Source organism: Tamandua tetradactyla, chromosome 5 (genome assembly GCF_023851605.1).
Source record: "Tamandua tetradactyla isolate mTamTet1 chromosome 5, mTamTet1.pri, whole genome shotgun sequence".
In the NCBI taxonomy this organism is placed as follows: domain Eukaryota; kingdom Metazoa; phylum Chordata; class Mammalia; order Pilosa; family Myrmecophagidae; genus Tamandua; species Tamandua tetradactyla.
Window position 1 is genome coordinate 188,448,534 of NC_135331.1, and position 21,195 is coordinate 188,469,728.

The following is a 21,195-nucleotide window of genomic DNA, read 5'->3' on the forward strand; positions in this document are numbered from 1 at the left end:
TGAAACCACCATAAAAAGAGGTTTGTGACCCCAACATTACCTTAACATTCTCTTCAGCATTTCATATTTAATTATAGCAGATTACGCACCAATATAATAAATATAGATTTATGAGATACTTTAATGTTCTTAAAACAAATGAAAACCACCCAAGAGGAGCCTCAGCAAACCTGAGGCTGTCCAGATTGCATTGGCGAAGATTAAGGAAGGGAAGATCATCTATCTCCAAGGGATGTGCAATTAATCTCAGAGTGGGAGTTAAAGCAATGACTAAGCAGAAAAGGGAAGCTCAAGTGCAAGCCTGTAACAGAAGGGGATGGAGCGCCAGAATCATAGAGCTTGTGATGTCCTTTCTCGTGAATAGACCTAAAATACTGACTTCTTACTATCAGCTTCTTTGGGCCCTTAAAATCCCACTTGTTTAGGTCAACTAGTTTTTTCATGACTAGGACTGATATGGTCAAACAGATGTAAAGAATAGGCTTTTTAAAAAAAACAGTGTGTTTTCTTGTCTAGGAAGTAAAAATGTGCCTCATCACCTTTTAGGAGTCACCAGAAAGTAATTTAGGATTATTTTATGATAATTCAGACTTTAGATAATGAAAAGCTCAAAGCGCACTTTAAAGAAGAAATATTCTGCTCCAGGGTTTGTGTATGTATTAACTTCAAATACAAGTCAGAGTCTCATCAATTAGCTTAGGTGACACCTACTGCAAACTATGGAGGAAAATGTTTGGCCATCGTTCCTTGCAGCTGAATTATTATACTTTTGAAAATTCCTGTCATACCCCATAGCAGCAAATTTCTATTTCCAATAAACACCACCGTTTCAGTCCTCACCAAAGTGAGACTCTCAAACCTTACATTATGCCAAGAATCTCTTTGAACTTAGTTCTTCCTTAATGGGCAGGCCTTCCTGTAATGGGGAGAATTGTGACCTGCCTTTGGGTTTTCATGTGCTATGCCACAGCTGATGGCCCTTGAAAGTGACTGCTAAGCCTTTTGTTCACATCAGTGTTCCCAGGGATATTTTGCTCATTCCTTGGGAATTTAAAAGAATCACAAATAACTAATAAAGCATTAAAAACTATAACATGAAAAAAAAAAAAACTATAACATGTTACCTAATTCTTGAGAATAAGCCAATGAGACTAAAAAAAATCTGCTTAAACATCACAAATGTGAGATCTCAGCCTTTCAAGCTATCAAACTGTACTAACTGCTCACCAATTCCAAATCCATAGTTCAGCTCTGCAGAAGAGGCACTTTGAGCTGGTTACTGTCAACTGTGAGGTTTGACCTCCTTCTTGAGTCCAGCTGCTTTTTGTAGAGGAGAAAGGGGCTGCTGTACCCTGAGACAGCAGAGGGGTCTGGTCAAGGAAGAGGCAGAGATGCAAATGTAATCTAGAATAATTCAAAGTTGGCACTTAGTGCTTCATGCCAGTAATAAGTGCTGGTTGCAAGAACCTAACTCTGCATGCTGTTAGAATTAGTGATGGGGCATGAACATCAAATGTCACAAAATGCAGGAATGGATTATAAAAGCAGAGTGAAAAACTCAAAGGATGCAACAACTGAAGAGAAATTTTACGAAAACATAAATTGAAAAGACTTCCGTTTACTTTTTGTCTTTTTATAACTCGAGTTAAAGAGATGAATGGCAAAGTTGGGGGGTGTGACGCACAAGAAGCCAAACTTTTTTTCAAATGTGTTTCTTTCTCCTCAAAAGTCAAGTGTAAATGCTGCCCTGGAAAGGAGTCCAAGGGAGCAAATAGTGGTCTTACAGTTTTGTTTTTGTTATTTTGTTGTTGTTTGCTGTTGTTTCAAAAACAGAGTGATGAGGTAACTGTTATCACACTAGTATTAGTCTCATAATCTCATAATCACACAGTCCTTCTTTGACACACTTTTGAAATGAAAGTGAAGTGTGAAATGAACCTGTATTCACTGAATATTTGTAGGTACTGATCTATCTGCTTTTCTAGGGCTGTGTATCCTATGAGAGAGTCTTTATAAGTTATAATCTTGAATCTAAATTTTGAAATATTAAGTAATCATATTTCACTGTCAACAATCTTTATTAAAAAGATTTTTTTATAAAAGATTTTTAAATAGTAGATTATATACTGTAGTTGACAAGGGGAAACATTTTGCATAATTTGAGCCAGAAAACCACTAATCACATCACAGAAACCTCCCTGTAATTCTCTAAGTCACACACAAGCGTCTTCATTACTAACCTCATAAGAATTGTATGTTTTGAAACAGCTTTAATCTGAGCCTTATAATTTGCATATAATCATAAAATAAAAGATAAGTAAAAAGACAGCATTTGGGACAGCTTAGTTTTACATACCTTTTCAAAGATTTTGTAAAATGATTGGGAGTCTGATAAATAAAATTATTCTCCATGACATAAATATTCTCAGTTACAAATCATAATGAATAGAGTATCAATGTTTTGTGAATTTTCAAAGAAAGACACATTGGATAACAATAAAGGCTTAACCTATATATAACCTTTATTGTCTTATTACATGGTTAAATATGCATTATATATATAAAATACATTTTCCAAAGAACGTTTATATTTTGTGAGGCTTTATAAATGAAATTTATATAAATGAGGCTTTATAAATGAAATTAATAAAATGCAGGGGTATGTGAAATTCATATTGTTCCAGATTTCAACTAGATTTTTTCATCTCGTTCTTTAAAAGTATGAAAATAACGGAGAAAGGAGCATCTGCATCTTTTCACATGTAACTTTTCTTGATTATTTCTAGGGAGACAGACTAAACATGCAGTTCTGACATAATGCAGCATCCCATTTTGATTTCTGGTTAGCTCAGGAGCCTTCACCAGCTGAGCAAAGTCTCTGCAAAAGGGCAAAAATTTCTGACCTCAGGCAGTTCAGATAGGTAGAACTGAAACAATGAACACCAGGAGCAGAGAAAATATTGGAATAAATTCCCCCAAACTTCTGTCGTTCCATTGAGGTGGGTGCATGGAAGAAGGCATAATTTCATCCTTAAAGAATTTCTCTGTTTTCACATTCTTTTGTTTGTCTTAAAGCTGTTCTTGCAGATGAAACAGTCCAGATGAATTTCTGCTTAATAGGAATTCTCATTCACAAATTGATGCTGAAAATGTACCCACTACATCTGTAAAAATAAAATGGGGATGTCCCAAGCATACCACAATATCACAATCAGGTTAATAATCTGATCATTTTTAGGAAAAGCCAATTTTTCTATTGGCTGGATTTCTATTGCCATGATTATGCATCTTCATCAGTTCCTTTTTGCTGTTCTTAGTAGAGGAATCTTTGCTTTTGGTGATGATGTAGCTCAGTAAATAAAATTGTTCTTTATGAAGCATTACATCATCCTGCTGGAAACAGCAAGGATGCAAGGCTTACTCATGGTACTTTCACATCCATTTTCTAAGCTTTGGTTTGTCTTCTGATTAACATGCACAACACATACATGAGTAAGGGGTGATAGATTTAGTCACATTTTGTCACAATGAGAAGGATTGACTTTCCTTCTGAATCAGTGGAAAATAGAAAGGAAGCTTTTAATGATCTTTTAAAATAAATGGACTTTAAAATGAACTTTTAAAATAAAATTAGGGTTTGTTTTCTTTCTGGTGCTCGGCCGCCCTTGATTTATCATTTTACATCTGATTGTCAATACACTCAGATTTCCAAATTTCCTGAAACAAGATTTCCAGAAAGGAAATTAAAGAGCTTAAATTCAAGTTAGGTGCTATTTAGAGCCCAGCTGGGCTCATTCAGATGACCCGTTTGGACTGTGGTCAGTGGTCTTTAAGACTGTTTTCGGCATCTGTTTGGGATGTGGAATATGACAAAAACATTACAAACTTGGGCTTTTATTAGTTTTCTATTACTGCCATAACACACTACCAAAAGCCTAGTAAATAAACACAAGTTTAGTATCTTAGAGCTCTAGATTAGAGTCTGACACAGCCCTTACTAGGCTAAAATCCTTTCTGGAGGTTCTAGGAGAGAATCTGTTTCTTTTCCTTTGTAGCTCCTGGAGCTGCCCACATGCCTTGGCTAAAGGGCCTTCCTCCATCTTTTGGCTTTAAGCCAGAAATGGCAGGTTGAGTTTTTTGGGATAATATCTCTCTGACCCTCTCTTTGCTTCTTTCACTTTTAAGGGTTCATGTGATTAGATCGAGTCCACTCAGATAATCAGATAATCTCCTTATTTTAAAGACAACTGATTAAAAACCTTAATTTCATCTGCAACCTTAATATCCTTTTGCCTTGGAAAGTGACATATTCAGAGGTTCTGAGGATTTGGACTGACTTCTCTGGGGGAGGGGCAATTATTCTGCCTACCACTGTGCTGTTCCCGAAAAATGGGTCATACGTCTCAGAAATTTGAAATGCCCCCAAATAATACTCTCGTAATGGATCCTAGATGAATGGTCATCAAATCAAGGACAAACATTAACTGTGGTTGCTCATTTTTGTAAAGTGGATAACCATGGCAGTGAGTTTCCCAGAAAAAATTATTGACAGATTTAGATTGCCTGCCCGATTCTTCCATTACTCTCTCTGTGCTTCCTTTCTGTTTTTCACTGATTCAAAAGAGAAGTCAATCCTTCTCATTGTGACAAAATGTGACTAAATCTATCACCCCTTACTCATATATGTTTGTGTTATGCATGTTAATCAGGAGACAAACCAGAACTTAGAAATCGGATGTGAATGTACCATGAGTAAGCCTTGCATCCTCGCGGTGTCCAGCAGGATGATGTAATGCTTCATAAAGAACAATTTTATTTACTGAGCTACATCATCACCAAAAGCAAAGATTCCTTTACTAAGAACAGCAAAAAGAAACTGACAAAGATGCATAATCATGACAAAGGTAAAGTAAGCCAGAGAAAATGGTTTGATTTACTACTAGAATTTTTTTTATGATTGAATTCTCATTAAGCTGTTTTGTTGTTCAAGTACTCTGGTCTTGATACGCCATTTGCTTTGCACAATTCTGATCTATCTATCTATGTTTTCATTCAACATTTATGTCCTGAGTAGCTACCATGTGCCATGAATCATGGCGGGGGCTAGATGTGAAAATAACAAGAAAAATACTTCCATACAAATAAGACTCACTTAGGAGTTCATAAATTCATGGGAGAGTTGATCATTAACAAAAAAAATGGCAAAATAGGTGGATGTGTATGGTGCTCTAAACACAGAAGAAGAAAATGTTATTGCTTCTTGAAGTCCAAGTAGAAATTTTCCAGCTAAAAGAAGTGGAAAGAAACTTTCCATCAAGAAGCAGCTTGACACAGGCACAGAAGGAAAGTAGAGCATGATGTGATCAAATAATAGTGAGATGTAGTGCAACAGAAGCAAAGGCAAGTTTGGGCAAGAGATAATGCTGTGTAAACTAGGCTGGAGTCAGATTCTGCAGAGCCTTGTAAGCCATGCTCAGAACGTGGGAGTACCAGCAGTGGGTAGATTTAAAAACAAGAGACTGACAGGACAAGAGAGCAGCCTTCTGGAAGGAAGGTAACCAGAAGGCTAGCAAAAAAAGCAAAGACCTGGTGTTTTGGTTTGCTGAAGCTGCCAGAATGCAATACCTCAGAAATGGAATGGCTTTTATAAAGGTCATTTATTAAGTTTCAAGTTTGCAGTTCTAAGGCCATGAAAATGTCCAAACTAAGGCATCCAGAGAAAAATACCTTGACTCAAAAAGATTGATGTCTGTCACTAAGAAGGTGTGTGGCTGGTCCTTGTTCCCAATTCCATTGTTTCCAGCTTCTGATGCCAGTGGTTTCCTCTCTAAGCATCTATTGGCCTTAACTTAGCTCCTCTGGAACATAGCTCTGGTTTCTGGTTTGTTTAGCATCACATGGGAAGGCGTATGGCGATGTCTGCTGGGCTCTGCATTTCCAAATGTCCATATCTAGACATCACTGTCAGTTCTGAAGCAACTGTTCTCCAAGCTCTGCCTCTGAGCTTCCTCCAAAATGTCTCTCTTTTTAAAGTACGCTAATAAACTAATCAAGACCACCTTGAATGGGCAGAGTTACCGGGCTTGAGTGAATTAAGGATTTTCACCAAGTCTTAAAGGAATCAAATATCCCTGAGACTTTAACCCTCATCAATTTAAGGATGTTCTGTTTCCAAAGGTGACTTGAGTCATTCAGTTGTTTGATATTTTTGTAGAGATATCTTTTTATGATGGTGATGATCATCATCATCACTGCTGTCAGAGTTATTTTATGGACCAGAATTGCATAATTCTTTCCATTACATACCATTCAGGGGAGAGCAGCCTTTGAAGTGTACCTTGAAGGAAGTATATGGCCAAGGGGTATTTTTAAAATATTTGACTAACATAGCAAAATATATTAATATATAAATCTATGTATAAATTAGAAATGCTAAATACATTAACATAGCTAGGTGAAGTATGCAACTACTACCAAGTGCTATAAGCAGCAGTTCAAACTGTCTGTCTAATCATTCTATTGATTTCTGAAATATTTGCTGATTTTTACAAATCACTGGTGGGTTCTCTGTTTGCTGGGGCAGGTGCGCATGCCAGGAAGCAGGAAGCTTCCCAGGAGACAGTTTCTCTGGATTCCTTGAGAATCTTCAGCAGTTTGAAAAATTCAACCAGAGTAGGCAGGACCCAAAAGTGTGCTTGGCTGAGGATGGTCAAGGAGTAATGGAGGTGAAAGGATTCCCCCTCTGTCTTCGTTTGCCAGTCTTAATCATAAATGCCACATAAAGGGATGGCTTAAACAATAGGAATTTATTGGCTCATGGTTTCAGGGCTCGACGTCCAACATAAAAGCCTCGACAAGACCTGCTTTCTTCAGGAGTCTGTGGTATTCTGGTGCTGGCTGCCAGAGCCCTTGGGGTTCCTTGGCTTGCAGCTCTGCCCCCTGGCCCATGGTGATGTCCTCTCCTTGTCTCCTTCTGTACCTTCTGGGTTCTGTTTATAAGGCCTCCAGTAATGTGGATTAACACCTGCCCTGTCTTCAGAAGTTCCTATTGGTGATGGGTTCACACCCATGTGGATACAGATGGATTCAGGACACGTGTTTGGGGATGCGTAATTCAACCTCCCACGTCTTCTACACTCCCAACCTCTAGAACAGTAGAGGAACAAATTTTATAATTATTACACTCGTCTTTTCTGCTTTCCTTAAATATTTTAACTTCCTAATATTTTTCATCACCTCTTGACTACTTTGCTCTTTCCTAAAAATTTCCTGGAGGCGAGAGACATGCTTCTGCACAACCATTGGCCCCGTGTCCCCTCTCTACCTTCATGTGGGTCTTCAGGTGCATGGAGTGATGGTTCACTTTGCTCAGAAAATAGAAATGAAAAATGAGGGCTAATGACACCTATTTAACCCTTTAAAACTTTTTTTTAATCTACTTCTGTTGACCTTCTTATTTCCAAAGTCAATTTATTTTATTCTTAAATATTTCCATGAAACAACAGATATTCCCTTTCCTGGAGATTGAGTAAGACAGAGCCCATTCTTTCATGAATTGTTACATTTTCTTTAACTCTCAGCTCATTTACTTAGGTCTTTCCTAGGACTTTCTCTCCCTATTAATTGCATAATACATGCCACTGGCAGCCCTTGGTACACCCTCTTAAATTGAAAGTTTCATCATACTACCCAGTGGTCCTTCAATTTGTGGGTATTCTGCTAAAAGCAAAATTCAATGGATTATAACAAAAACCACAGCCATTTAAAACACAAGGGGAAGTCAGACTTCTGAGCCTGCATAGCGCCACTTCAAAAGAGCAGACAAAAGCCCCAGGACTGGGCCAAGATGGCTAGGGGCATATCTTATGGTTCTATAAGAAGACTACATCCCTCCTCCACCAAGTAAAGCATCATTCCTGCTGAAGTAGAAGACAACGTAAGGGGGAAAAAAAGGATGTTGTGGCATCCTCTGACTTGTCCCAACCATCTGCATTCCCTTCATCCTCTGGCCCACTTCGTCATTCCGTCTGTATCCTTGGTTATCTTTTATCCTCCAGCCTCAGAAACATTGCATCAAGCCACCGTTTCCCATGTTTAGTCTAGGAGGTGAGCCCTGGATCATACCCAGCCTCAGGGAAACTTTAGAGCCTTAGGGATTTTTAATTATTCCTCACTGGCTTGACCCCCAAGATGATGTGCTAGAGAAAGATGAACCGATTTCCCTGAGGCCGTGATGTAGCTCTCTGGAGTAGGCTGTGGCCCCTTGAAGCACACCTGGGACAGACATGACTGACTGGCTGAGCGCTGGACCATGCCCCGTGGGCTCATCAGGACAAGCTGTTTGGGATGTCCCCCATCACACCCCCTGCATGTGAGACAGCAGCAGCATGCCACTCCTCCATGCCTCTCTCCATGCCTGTCCTTCCCCAACCCTCCCGCAGATCCAGTGCTGGCCTTGAAATGAAGAAAAGTGAGCACTGCTCATCTTGTTTAATTTATTTCACAAATATTTGCTGAGGAGTTACTGTTTGCAAGCTCTTCCCCTAGAAGCCACGGCTCTCATCTTCTCTGGATGGTGGCATAATGCTGACCAAGGTGCTGGCCGCTGGGCCCACACCTCTGAGGTCCTCCTTGCTGCAAAATTATGCAAACAGACCCAGAGCCCACTGGGGGAGGCCCCTCAGCACGCCCACCCTGTGGCACCCCACAATGTTAGTCCTGTGAATTGTTCTTCTCTTTCAATTGTTTTTAAGTTAATGAAAACGAGTGTTGAGAGTCTACAAAGAGGGCATTCCTAGTGTTAACAGTTGTTACTGAGTTAATTGTTCCTCCTAATACTCAGAAAAATAGGAACACAATTCAACATCGAAAAATAGGAACACAATTCAACATCGCAGCACAGTGTAAAAGGGTGTAAAAGAGACATCAAAATTCAGTAAATAATTTATTTGTGATGTACTCAATGGCCCAAACAAAACAATAGAAGAGGAATAACTACTTAAAAGCCAAGAAAGATGAGGGAAATTGATCTACTAAAGGTAGCATGGGAGGGAATATCAGGATAGGGAAGGATGGATGTCTAAGGAGTGAAAGTAATTCTTCACTGTCTTCTGCATTAATCCGTTGCTTATTAAAATTCCATATTCTCTTTTCCCCACAACATTTTGAAAGGGTGTAAAAGAAAAATGTAGAGAGGATGCACATAGTCAACATATGGAAAATAGGTTTTATAAGACAAAAGGCCTATAACTGGAGAAGTCTCTTATCTTAAAGGCTCCAGTTTCTGAAGAACTTTTGTAAGTAAATGAATCTCGTTTCAGACTCTGTCTTTGAATTGATATTTTTAAATCCACCAGGAAAAAAAAAATAGGACTTTACCAGCTGTGGCGGGGCGAGCCCTATAAATAAATACGTGCACATATATTTATATAGCCACACAAGCACACATTTGCTATACATGTGTCTGCTTGCCCAGCTGTCCTCCCCCACCCAGGCATCCCCCAGCACAGTGATAAAGGGAGCACAGTGAAAAGCTGGAAAGTGAAATAGTATAAAATCTTGTAAATATTGCTTAATTGGTGTAGATACTTCTAGATTAGTGACACCTCAACTGCCAAAAAAATTGAAAGAATTGAAATCAACCCTATTCCCCTCAAGTATATGTAATTGCTGATGATGAAGTAATTGCAAGGTGCTACCTTGCTGGTTGTGGAACTATATGAGGACTGTATTTGTAATTAATAGCAGAGATGTATGCCAACAAAAAGAGTAAGAGAAAAAGTACTTAAAACAGTTTGCATTTTCCTCCAGAGGTGAAATACACCCCTTATGCTCTTATTTAAATTATGAATAAAAGTCATTTATTACAATTTCAATATAGTAGAGGCAAAGTAAGGTTTTCTGTGTATTCCAAACTAGTTTGAAACAGGGTCTGCAGCAAAGCCAAATGAAGACACTTGAATATGCAGTCGAAGGTGCATGAAAACAATTAGCTTCACATAGAAATAAAGAGCTGGAAACACTCAAGTATACCATAAAAGTGGGTGATATCTTTAGGTAAAATATCATGGAGTAGATCACTCTAAATAAGAGACTCCCCACCTCCCCGTGATGTAATTCCAGATTAGAGTTGCACTTTTCCCCAAAGAAAAGAAGAGTGGGCTGGGATAGAATGAGAGTTAGACAGCAGAATCAACGAGTGCATGAAATGATGAAAGTGGAACAGTATCAACATTTCTTGAATAATCAATCACTGCAAACATGAAAACCAGCACGAAGCCATCCCTTCCTGTCAATACAACTGCGCGGATGATTTGGGTAAGGCAGGAAGAGAAACACAGGCAAACACGGCTATCAACACTTCTTTTTCTCCCTCAGAAGAACAAAATCGTGTGACAAGTTCTTGGAGCAAATGGAAATTTATCCAAATGAAAATCAAATGATAAATGCCCAGAGAATATTCTTTCTTTGGAATTTTTTCAATTCTTCAATTCACCCAGCTGGAATGAATTTTCAAGTAGCATTCTGTTCAGCTTTTTGAAATGAAGGATTTTCCTGTTAATTGGCAAGCTATATTTCATCAAAGATGAAGACCAGTGCTCTTGGCTTAGTGACTCTCTCTCTCAAAAAAAAAGGCATTTGGTGGCTATTTACCATAAACAGATTTTCAGAACATGTATCTCAAGCATTAAAGACTGAACTGTGAGCCTACATACCTGATTAAAAGAATTGGGGAAAATGCCAATCCCAGTTTTATTCTAAACCACACAAAACCCCCCTATCACTTTGCTCCCTTATGGAGAGGAACATTTAAGAATAGAAAAGAATTTTAGAATATTGATAACTTTTAGAACCAAATGTTGATGCAATTGAGATTTCTGGTTTTCTAAAGTAAATGAATTATATGAATTTAAGAATTCTTTATTGTGTTATTTGGATATAAGTTATTGGCGTGAAGGAAGCATGATAGTCAACTCAGAAAGAATTAGAGCAAAAGAAAAATTCATAAGGAAACATCCTTTCTATATTCACATTTTCAAAGCAATCCGTGCTGTAGACTTTGATTTTCAACTTAATTGTTCATTAGCAATATATTAAATACAGTTGCTACATTTAAAATTTATGTTTCCTAAAGCTTTACCTGAGATTCTATAAAGGTTCCATGCACTAGGGTAACTTTCCAGAAACCTACAATCTCCAGATGTTTCCTGGACCAGATAAGTCCTGAAATGCAGAGGGCCCAGCCTCTCCAAAACATCAACTAGTTCCCCCCCCATCCCATATTATCAATAGCCCCTTCCAACATGAAAAAGTTTGAATGGGCACAGCCCAAATGCCACTAAAGAGTGGGAGAAAGATCAAAAGTGATGGTGGAGTTATACAGACACGGTTGGGCTTAATAAATAAGTGTGATTACCAAATCATTATACTGATATTTATTTTAGCCTCCAGTACCTTAGAGAAGCTAGAATTATGGAAAACTGTAACCCACACCAAACTCTGAAATCTGTCATGCAACTAATTGTTGTGGTGTGCCTTGAAATTTGTAGCTTTGTTTGTATATATGTTATTTTTCACAATAAAAAAAGAAAAGAAAACCAAAATAAATGAATAGAAATTTATGTTGACACTAAATTAAACAAACTAACTTATCTCAAAGAATGTGAAACATTTAACAAAGAAATCAGTTGACGTCAAGTGCTAAAGAAATAACTTTTACAGACTTCTTAAAGGAATCATTTCATAGACTAGTCTGAAGGATAATTTATACTCTGATTTAAAATAAGTTTGTAGTTACATTTGTACTTTAAGTCTGGCATTATGGGTAGGATAAGAATTTTCAAAGAGGATGTTTCAGTGTGTTTTATATTTACATTTCTGACATGGATTTTTTAAAAAGGTTATATGAAAGAAATATTTTATGTAAACCTTAAATGAGTTCACACATTTTCTCTAGCTTAAGATGTAAGAGGCAGAGGGTGGGGGGAGCATAGAGTATAAGTAAGACTGAGAACGATGAACATAGATTCTTTTTTTTAACATGGATTCATTTTTCAGATAGTCATTACTAGTTTGAAAAATACTGGTTCTAAATCAAAATTTTAGGGTAGAACACTTGGTTTCAATAGTTTCTGAAGTTTTAGAGATCAGTCATACCACTGTCTAAATAGCTGAAGGTAAGTAATATACAAGTCCCACATTATAAGCTCATAAGGAGTATCTAAAACAATCAAAATATCATATGCATGACCGTTTTATTTCTTAAGGGAGCAATAATCTTTGTTTCACAGCTAATCAGGAACTTCAAGGCAGAAGTAATTAAAGTTAATTTAATACATGAAATTTTTAGCGACACATCCTTTTTGACATTAAATGAAAATCAGGATAAATTTACGTGCTTACCCAGTAAATACAATTTTTTCAGACTCAAGAGTTAGCTCAAAACACATTATGCAAGTGTGACTAGATGAAGAAATGTTCAAATGTGGATTAATATGTCTGACATCATTCCAAAAGTTTGGGATCCAACCTAATGCAGTAAGTAAGATTTCAAAATGAAGTTAAGAACTTTTGCACTGAAAAAAGAAACAGTGAAACTGGCCATTTCAAATGAACTGTTAACCAAAAGGCAGTTGATTCAAGGGAAATAAGCCCACATAAAAGGATGACAAATTTAAAATATTTATCTGAGACAGATTTTAATGTCCTGTTATTTTTTTTAATTTTATACAATAAAATACAAGATGCCCTTCACTGTACAATGAGTAAATTTTAAATATCTCAAATAGTTAAAAATCTTTTCGAACTTTCTCCCTTCTGCACTTTTAACTGTTTGGTTTTTTTTTTTATTCTGATGATTTATAACAGGGAGATATCCTCAGTACCCAATACCGAATATCTAACATGTTTACTGGTCTCTTTTTCCCCTCCTGCTGATTTCCCTTTTAAATGCAAGGAAACAAGGAGTTCAGGGCAGCAGAAGGGATGAGGCAGAATGGAGCAGCCTTCTGTGAAAAGGCCATGTAAATGCTGTCAGGACAGAAAACCAAAATTCACCATTTCCATTACTGACTCTCCAAGGGAAAATGAAATTATTTAGAAACCAAGGGAAAAAATCTCTTAAGGCCTGTTGACAACAGTCAGTTCATAAGGAATGTATTTGATTTGGAAAAAGAAGGTTCATTATGCTTAAATCAGAGTATATAAAGATAAAAACTAAAAATTTGTAATTACTATCTATCATATTTGTAATCAAATGAAATGATACATACTAGAACTGACTTCAAATATCAGTGAGATTTTTAAAACTTACATTCATTATGCCTTTCTTACCCTTTTTGGTATTAAATATAATAAGAGATCAAAATCTCTGATCATTTTAATAGGGTTTTGAAAAATTCAATGGGACTGGTTCAATGATAAAATAAACTTCTAATTTATATTTAAATGATATAATGAATTTCTAAATTACACATATAATATAATTTACCCCTGTATGCTGAGGAGAGAGTACAGATACTAAAAAATAAATAGAATTATAGCAATAAAGAAGGAGAGTAGAATGAGGTCATTGAACAGTGCTGGCACAAAACTTCTATTCCAAAATGCTGTTAGGTTCCAAGATTCAGATTAGCAACTTGCTGCCCAGAAAACTGAAATTTCCAGAGGTTAAGTACTTTCTCAACCTTGATTTTTATAAAACCTCTCTCTCGTAAAGTTAGGCCATCCCTGACACTTTCAATGCCTTGGTGTTCTACTCGGTAGCTTAAGTGTGAAATAAAAGAAGGTCATCAGGCCCCATTTTATTTTCCTCTGTCGAAATACAAAGTGGAGGTAAATCTGTAAAATGGGGGATTAGGGTAGGGCTTATAGGCACGATGCCATCACGGGAGTGTTTCATACATTTTCGTTATCGTTTCTCTTAATATCCTTCAAGACAGGCAGCCCAAATTGTCTTCATCTTGATTCCTGCAATAGGTTGCTAACTGAGAGCAAAGTGGCCCAGAAAGATGGGACATAATAGCCCAGCCCAGAAAGAGGGGTTCCCAGAGATACATTCAAGGTTCATGGTTCAAAGGACAGGATCAGTAGCTCTGTGGTGCAAGGTGATATCACAAATTAACAGCATTTAGTAGAGAATGCAATGATGTGTCCATTTATTTTTTCTGTGACTAATTGATCATAAGCATCCTGGAAGTTAAATAGAAAAGCCACAGAAGTGATTCGGGTGTGAGCCTACAGCGTGGGTAATCCAGGGAGCTTGAAAAGTCAATCTGGAGAAGTTGTCTGCCCATTTACCAAAATAAAAAGCTCTCCGTTCTTTCATCTTTTCACTCTATTTGTAATAAATTCCTAGCTTAATAAAAATAGCAAGAGGGAATGAATATTTCAATTTCATGGAAACAAAGAAAAGCAAAGGATTCGGATACTTTTCTCCTGCCGATTCCACTTGGTAATAATATAGCCGAGAGGGAATTGTGGCCCTGCCAACTCTCAGCTGTGTGCTAACATTGCGTCCCCCTGCCCTGGGTTCACTTAGCCCACAGTTCAAAGGCCTTTAAATATGCCATCTGAAGGATTGATCATAATTGCAGAAGTTACACTGTAGCAATTTTTCTTTGCAAATTTTCCCCAGTGATATCTCAGTATAAAAGAGCAAAAGTCAGAATTTTCATCCTCTCTACGTAAAACGCTAGATTCAAGAATCATCAAATTAACCTTGTTTTGCACCGTCTGTGCCTATGGGGAGGCATGTGCTTCCAGCTGAATTCCACTCCACACCCAGTAAAGAGAAAACACCTAGCAATGCTTTGTGTCTTTTTAATGGAATATTTATTTAACAAGTCTGTGATATTTAGTCCTGGGTCTCATGTATTGGATGCATTTTTAGCTTTGGAGAAAATTATAATCGTTTGTTTTAGGAAGTGGAGCTACTTAAAGCTCAAGGGCTCCCCTTAGAGGTACCTTGGAAGAAATTCACAAAGAAGCAGGTTTGTTTGTTTTTTAAGATTTAGGAACAAATATTTCTAATCAAGAAAACTCTAAACTGATATCCTTATTTGAGCCATTCTCAAGAGCTAAATTATATTTATGTTTCTAGGAGAATAACCCTTTTTTTTCATAACCCCATGACATATAAAGGGGTCACTGAACATGCTCTGTTGGTTACATTTTTCACTTGGAACTTAAATAGCTAGTCTGTAGCTTAGAAAAAATAATTCAGAATCGTTTTCTTCCCTATTTCTTCCTTTTACAGGTTTATTCAAGTCTGCCACTAACTTTCATTTCATATCATTCTAAACTTACCCAATCAGAAAATGTGCTTTAAAAATCCGTAGCTACAGTAAGTCAAAACATTGGGAAAAATAAACGCGTAACCATGTAAGGTGAAGTAATTTTTAAGACCATGCATTGAAGGAAATCCAGCCTTCTCTTGACCTAGAGAAGTGACTCTTCAATGTAACCACACAGCGGGATAATCTGGACGGAGCTCAGTAGAGCTGCAGGTTCCTGAGCCCTCACAAATCTCTCGAATCATAACTTCCAGGGGTAGGACTGAGGAATCTATTCTTAAAGTCATCTGTGTTGGGGAAACTGGTCTAGAAGACTCTAGAAGGTGCTTTTTATAAAAGGCTAATAGGCTTATATTAATAATAAAATAACTTCAGAATCTTCAAGATGTCAGTTTTTCTATTCAGTTGTGCCCTACCAGCTTGCAACAAGGTCTTAAATCACGTGCGGCAACGCAGTCTATACAGAAATGTTAGTGACTCTTTTCAAAGATAAAGCTCAAAACTAAATACCAGCCATAGCTGTGGTCTACACTCCCTCATGGATGCTTATTGCTTGCAGTGAAAGTCTGTTTTCCTGAAACACACCAGAATAGCCTATCGGTCTTCTGTCAACTAGTCACAGAAACATCTGAATTCTGTGCTGCTCTACGATTCTGATCCTTGCTTGCCCTTCAGTTTTCAGTGCCAGTGATCAGGATAAATTCCCAGCATGGCAACCAAGAACTGTACATCTTTCCAGCTCCCCTAGGAAATATTCTATGTACAGACTGTGATATGACCAAAGAAGTCTCCTTTCAACTCCCCAGCTTACCCTGACCTTGTCTGCCTCCACGCCATCGACAGAGAGGCCATTGTCTCCTGCCGTTCTTCCCTCATCAGCCCACCAAACGCTCTCTCATTCCTTAAGGTGCAGCTTCAAATATCCCCCACTCAGGGAATGCTTTTCCCTCTCCACCATCAGAGTTCAGTGCTTTCCCCGTGGGCTCGCCTAAGTTCTTGGGCACGCCTCTATTTCAGCATTAGTGTGTGACTCTTCTTGTTTGTGTTTCTCCAGATCTCGCTTGCATACCCAGATTTCTGCAGGCTTTTTGACATGGAATAGGGGCTTAATTCACATTTGTATGATGAGTTAATATGTTAGCTTCAATATGCCCCGTGACTAACCTGTGCCTCTCCAGGCATTTAGCTTAATCCTCACAAAGCTTAGCAAACAGTAATCTATCCATATTTTGCATATCAGATGGTGAAGCCTTAGAGATATCAACACCTTACTGAAGATCCGAATTTGAACTGGGTGTTTTTCTGACTGTAAAGACAGTGTTCTCAAGCATGACCCCATAAAGCCTCCCTGCAAAGGCTCAGCTTGTACTTGATTGCTAATAACAATTTATCTTTAATGGTTTCTAGCCATATACCACCCTCCCAGTTGGAACACCGAGGGAAGGTGAACATTCTTTTAATCATTGGAACACTCCACAACCAGTTTTTGGCACATGTGTAGATGTGCAGTGTGTGTGCACATACACACACACACACAGAGTGAATGGATGCAGGACAAAGCACCAACATACATGTGAGATTGTGATAACTTAGATGTTTAACTTGCAAAATTGCAACAAATTTTTTTAAGTAACTGTTGACCACATCAATGAAGAATCACCAGAATAGAAAAGAAGTCCCCTTTAATGAAAACCTTACAAAATTCTCCAAATTACATGTGATTTTTAATGGGCTGCAGCAACTCTTCTGTATTTCTATTTAATTTCTTGGACAAGAGTAAAATATATTATTTATGCAAAAAGGTATTTAGTGTTTCCAACCACTAACACATGGCCCATAAAAAAATAATAATCCCATTTTTTGGTTGTGCAATAGCCCTCTGTTGGGCAGCAACCATGGACAACGTGCTAGTTTCCTGTTATTTTAACAGAGCTTCTCCTTTCACTCACCGCCCAGACTAAATAGTTATTCCTTGGATAATAAAGCTATAATACCAAGTTTCAAGCTACTTCCAAAAATGTTTCTGCCTGTCTTAAGAAATAATCATATCAGTTTGCTAATAAACAGAAATTCACTGCAAGTTGAGTGTGTGGTCACAAGTGGCTAAAAAACATATAAATCAATCTGTGACCAAGGAAGAAACAATATATTTCTTACATGCCCAAAACATTAGTTGGGATCACAGCTGTAAGAGATGTTGGATGATCATCAAGAGAACAATGTCAAACACTAAACTTCTGGATGATTTCCATAAAAATAACTTTTTGTTTGGGGTCAGTAGTTTGCATGGAACTTTGGAATGATTTTCACTGACAATTTTTTAGAGCTGAACTCAAACACCTCCAAAATGTTGCTCAAAATGGAAATATTATGTAACCTAAACTTTACAGCCATCACTTTCAAAAAATCAAGCACATACTATGAAAACCAGCATTTCTCTTTCTTAGCATATACAACTTCATAAAATATAAATTATGCTACATACTCAGGAAGATAAATTTACCCTTTATCTTTCTCTGTTTAAAAAGTTACAAAGCTCTTCCTGGAGCCTGCCCATGCAAAAAAAAAAAAACTTAGAAAGCTCAGGCCTGCACTTCAAATGTAGTCATAAAAGTCAGGATGAAGAGAAGAGCCCTGAATACCTTCTGCACGAGTCTGTACCAACCCAGCAATATTTCTTGGAAGTGAAAAGAATAATGGACTTGGCAAATCAGGGTGCAAGTTGTTCAGCATGATTGTCCAACAATATTTTTTTTGTAGATTGCTGCATGCCCAAAATAATTTGACTGATATTTGCCCCACCCTGGTCTGGATTCCCAGCTTTATTAATTGTCCTTCTTTGAGCCAAGAACTTGGAGGTATATTCTATTGAGCCCAATAAGGCAAGTAGTCATAAAGAAACTGGAAGGTTTTGTAAGTAAAGTCTTGTGACAAAGCTAGTTGTGGCATAAAATCATTAAGCCAAGCAGACCGAATTAGGAATGCAATATTTATAATACTGCTCCCTAGAACTCCACAACTAGAGCTCAAGAAAAGGAATGCCAAACCACTGAATGCAATATTTTCAGCCTGTTTCAGTACATTAAAATATTTTGGTTCTCCCATGTAAATAATTTATCTTAAATACTTTGGTCTGAAGTGACAGTGTAGACAGAAACTGATTTCAAATTCTACTTCACTCAGTAGACGGTGATACATGCTAACAGAATTTGTCCCATATCGAAGAGCAGTTGGTCCCTAGTTTTCATTTACTGTGATACTGATTCCAGTCAGTCACTTATCATAGGGAGAGATGTGTTAATGGATGTTATTAAAACCATACCTTCAGAAATTATTTTACCCAGTAGACCGTATATGGGCAATGTTCACATCATAATAGGAAATCTGCGTAATTCACGATGTAGAATTAAACAGTCCATCCTAATTGGTACCAGACACATGCACTTGGATCAAATGACTTCCTCTAAAACTCGCCGTGGGCCTTCTCTGCCAACAGAATGAAATTCAGTTCTTCATCCTGGGCCAGCCTACCTCGCACTGCGCATTCCCACCCGCAGTCTTAAAGTCACACTGATTTCATTCTTTAAAATGCTTCCTAGTGTGAGTCTGACTTCAATCTGGGCTTTAATGAAACCCTGTTAAGGTCAGGGGTCTCTATGAAATCCAGTAAACATCCAATAAAGATCTGTTCATTTGACTGATACGGACCCAAAGTCTCTGCCCTTGAAACTTAAACCTTAAGGTTATTGATATGTAATAGTCACTACCACCCCTGGATGTAGATGAATTACAACAATGTAAATTAATTTCCATGTATATAAACCTAAATAATTAACATGTAAAACTTTTGAGAATAGAGCATTAAGGGCTTTCATTTATCAACTGCTTCATTATCTTTTTTACGTGTCTCACATTCACATCGTTTGGGATATAGTACATACTTATTAAAGAGTAGTTGAATGAATGATTTAAATGGCATATATATTTGCTGTCTGTGGGGTTGGTATGCAACCTAAGAGAAGCATAACTCGATTTTTAAAACTTAAAGTAATCCAATAGATTATAACTGAATGTGTTTTTTAAAGGAGCATTCTTTCATTTCAGGAAAAAAAGGAAGGGAGAGGAAAAGAAAAAAAAACAACAAAGAAGAAAGTAAGGAAGTGGTACCTGACAACAACAAAGGTCCGGAGCCCAGCAGTGAAACCACAGAACAACGAGAGAACAGAGACAACCAGCCGCAGAGAAAGCGAAAAGTCCCAGATAAATCACAGAAATCGGTTTCAGTCAGCACTGTGCACTAGAGGGTCCCCTGCGATGGCCGTGGACTCAGGAAGCTGCTATGTCCTCCCAGATGCCCAGGACAGGTGTTCTAGCGGTTAGGACCGCAGATGGATAATGCTATCAGTTACTGCTCAGTCTAAACAACATTCCAAATAGTTGCTATATTCTTTGTGCAAGCATAGTTAACAAGGAGCCAGAAGTGCAAAGAAGGGGTACTTTGGAATGATTTGTCGTTTATGCTTCGAAAAAAGTTGTAAAAGACAACGTAAGATATGTTGTACATAATTATCGATAGGCTATAAGATGCAGCAACTCATGGTGACATCTGGAGAAGCACCGTCTTTTCCCTATAAAAGTGTTTTTCAAGCTTTTGTCTCAAGAAGCAAAAGATAGTCCTACAAAGCAGAGATGCAGTATCCCTTCCAAGCAGGTAGGAGATCAGGGGAGACCAACATCTTTCACAGAACAGTGTTGTTTTGTCCAGGAGAGCCAGAGAGTGCTCAGAATTAGGGCCTGGCATTTGGAATCATAGGATTTATCATCACAGGAAAAAAAAAATGTTTTAGGATGGGTTCTATTGCCCTCATCCTGTACTTCTGCAAGAAACATAAGTGCGCGTACCAGAATTAAAGAAACTGTGTGGGATTGGAGAAAGGCAGGATGTGGAGGAAACCATAGAGTTGGAGGTGATTTTTGTGCTTCCCAAAACTGGGAAGGAGTGTGACAACCTGAGTGTGACAACCTGGAACAGGACTCAATCACTGTCAGCACCACGTGGTCCGGCCTCAGCTACCCCTTGGCTTATAGAAGTCTGTAAACATGTACCTATAACTTACTTCCAAAAACAAAAGCATACTTATTAGAAGAAAATCCTGATTTCATAGAAAACAAGAAGTAGAGCAAAGAGAGTATAACATGTTTGCAAAGTCATGTAAGTTTTCTTTCTCTCTCTCCATGACGGAAAAAAACAATTGTGTTACCTGCTTAATGATCCACTTGGAACTGAAAGGCACACAACTTTCTAACAAGGTGTATCAAGCAGGGGGGAATGCCACCACAATAAATATATTTGTTGATAGCTTTTAATGTTCCATTCACTTTGTCTTCTTGGAAAACCGTTATTCTTTCTCTTAGAGACTCATGAATTAGGGAACAGAATTCTGCCAAATCAGAGAAGCTGTGCCCTGTGGAATTCAAAATGTGCTACATGTCTCCAGTGTTTGCTTTTTAAATCCACCTTTGGCTGAGTCGATATCGATTTACTCGGAGGGTATTGGGAGATACTTTTTCAACTTTTTTCTTAGTTTCTTCAACACAATGTTATTTGTAGCCTCATGGGCCAACCTAAATAATCTCACTGCACCCCCTTCATGGCTTAGAAATCAGCACCTTTTCTTGGCTGTTGGTTTCTCCTACAGCTTCAACATTTGGCCTTTTCTACTCCCTATTTCCTCAGTCTGTGGATCTCTTTGGGGGGTTGAATTCAGCCTAGCTGAAGACCTCAGCGATGGTTCACAGAGGACACGGCCAGACCCCTGCAGGAGGAGGCACCTCTGGGTGCCCAGCACAGAATCTGGTGACCCACCTTTGCCTTCCTGCTGGAATGGAAGGAGGCCCAGCT

General features: G+C 38.0%; 1 protein-coding gene across 1 annotated transcript in view; it reads left to right on the forward strand.

Moving 5' to 3' along the window:
- RSPO3 (R-spondin 3) overlaps positions 1-20,763 on the forward strand; it is an 81,057-nt gene extending 60,294 nt beyond the window's left edge. Inside the window, exon 5 of the mRNA XM_077162837.1 lies at positions 19,398-20,763. Coding sequence (XP_077018952.1) covers positions 19,398-19,594 — 197 coding nt within the window. The 3' untranslated portion in view covers positions 19,595-20,763. The remainder of the gene's footprint in view (positions 1-19,397) is intronic.
- Positions 20,764-21,195: the final 432 nt, after the last annotated feature.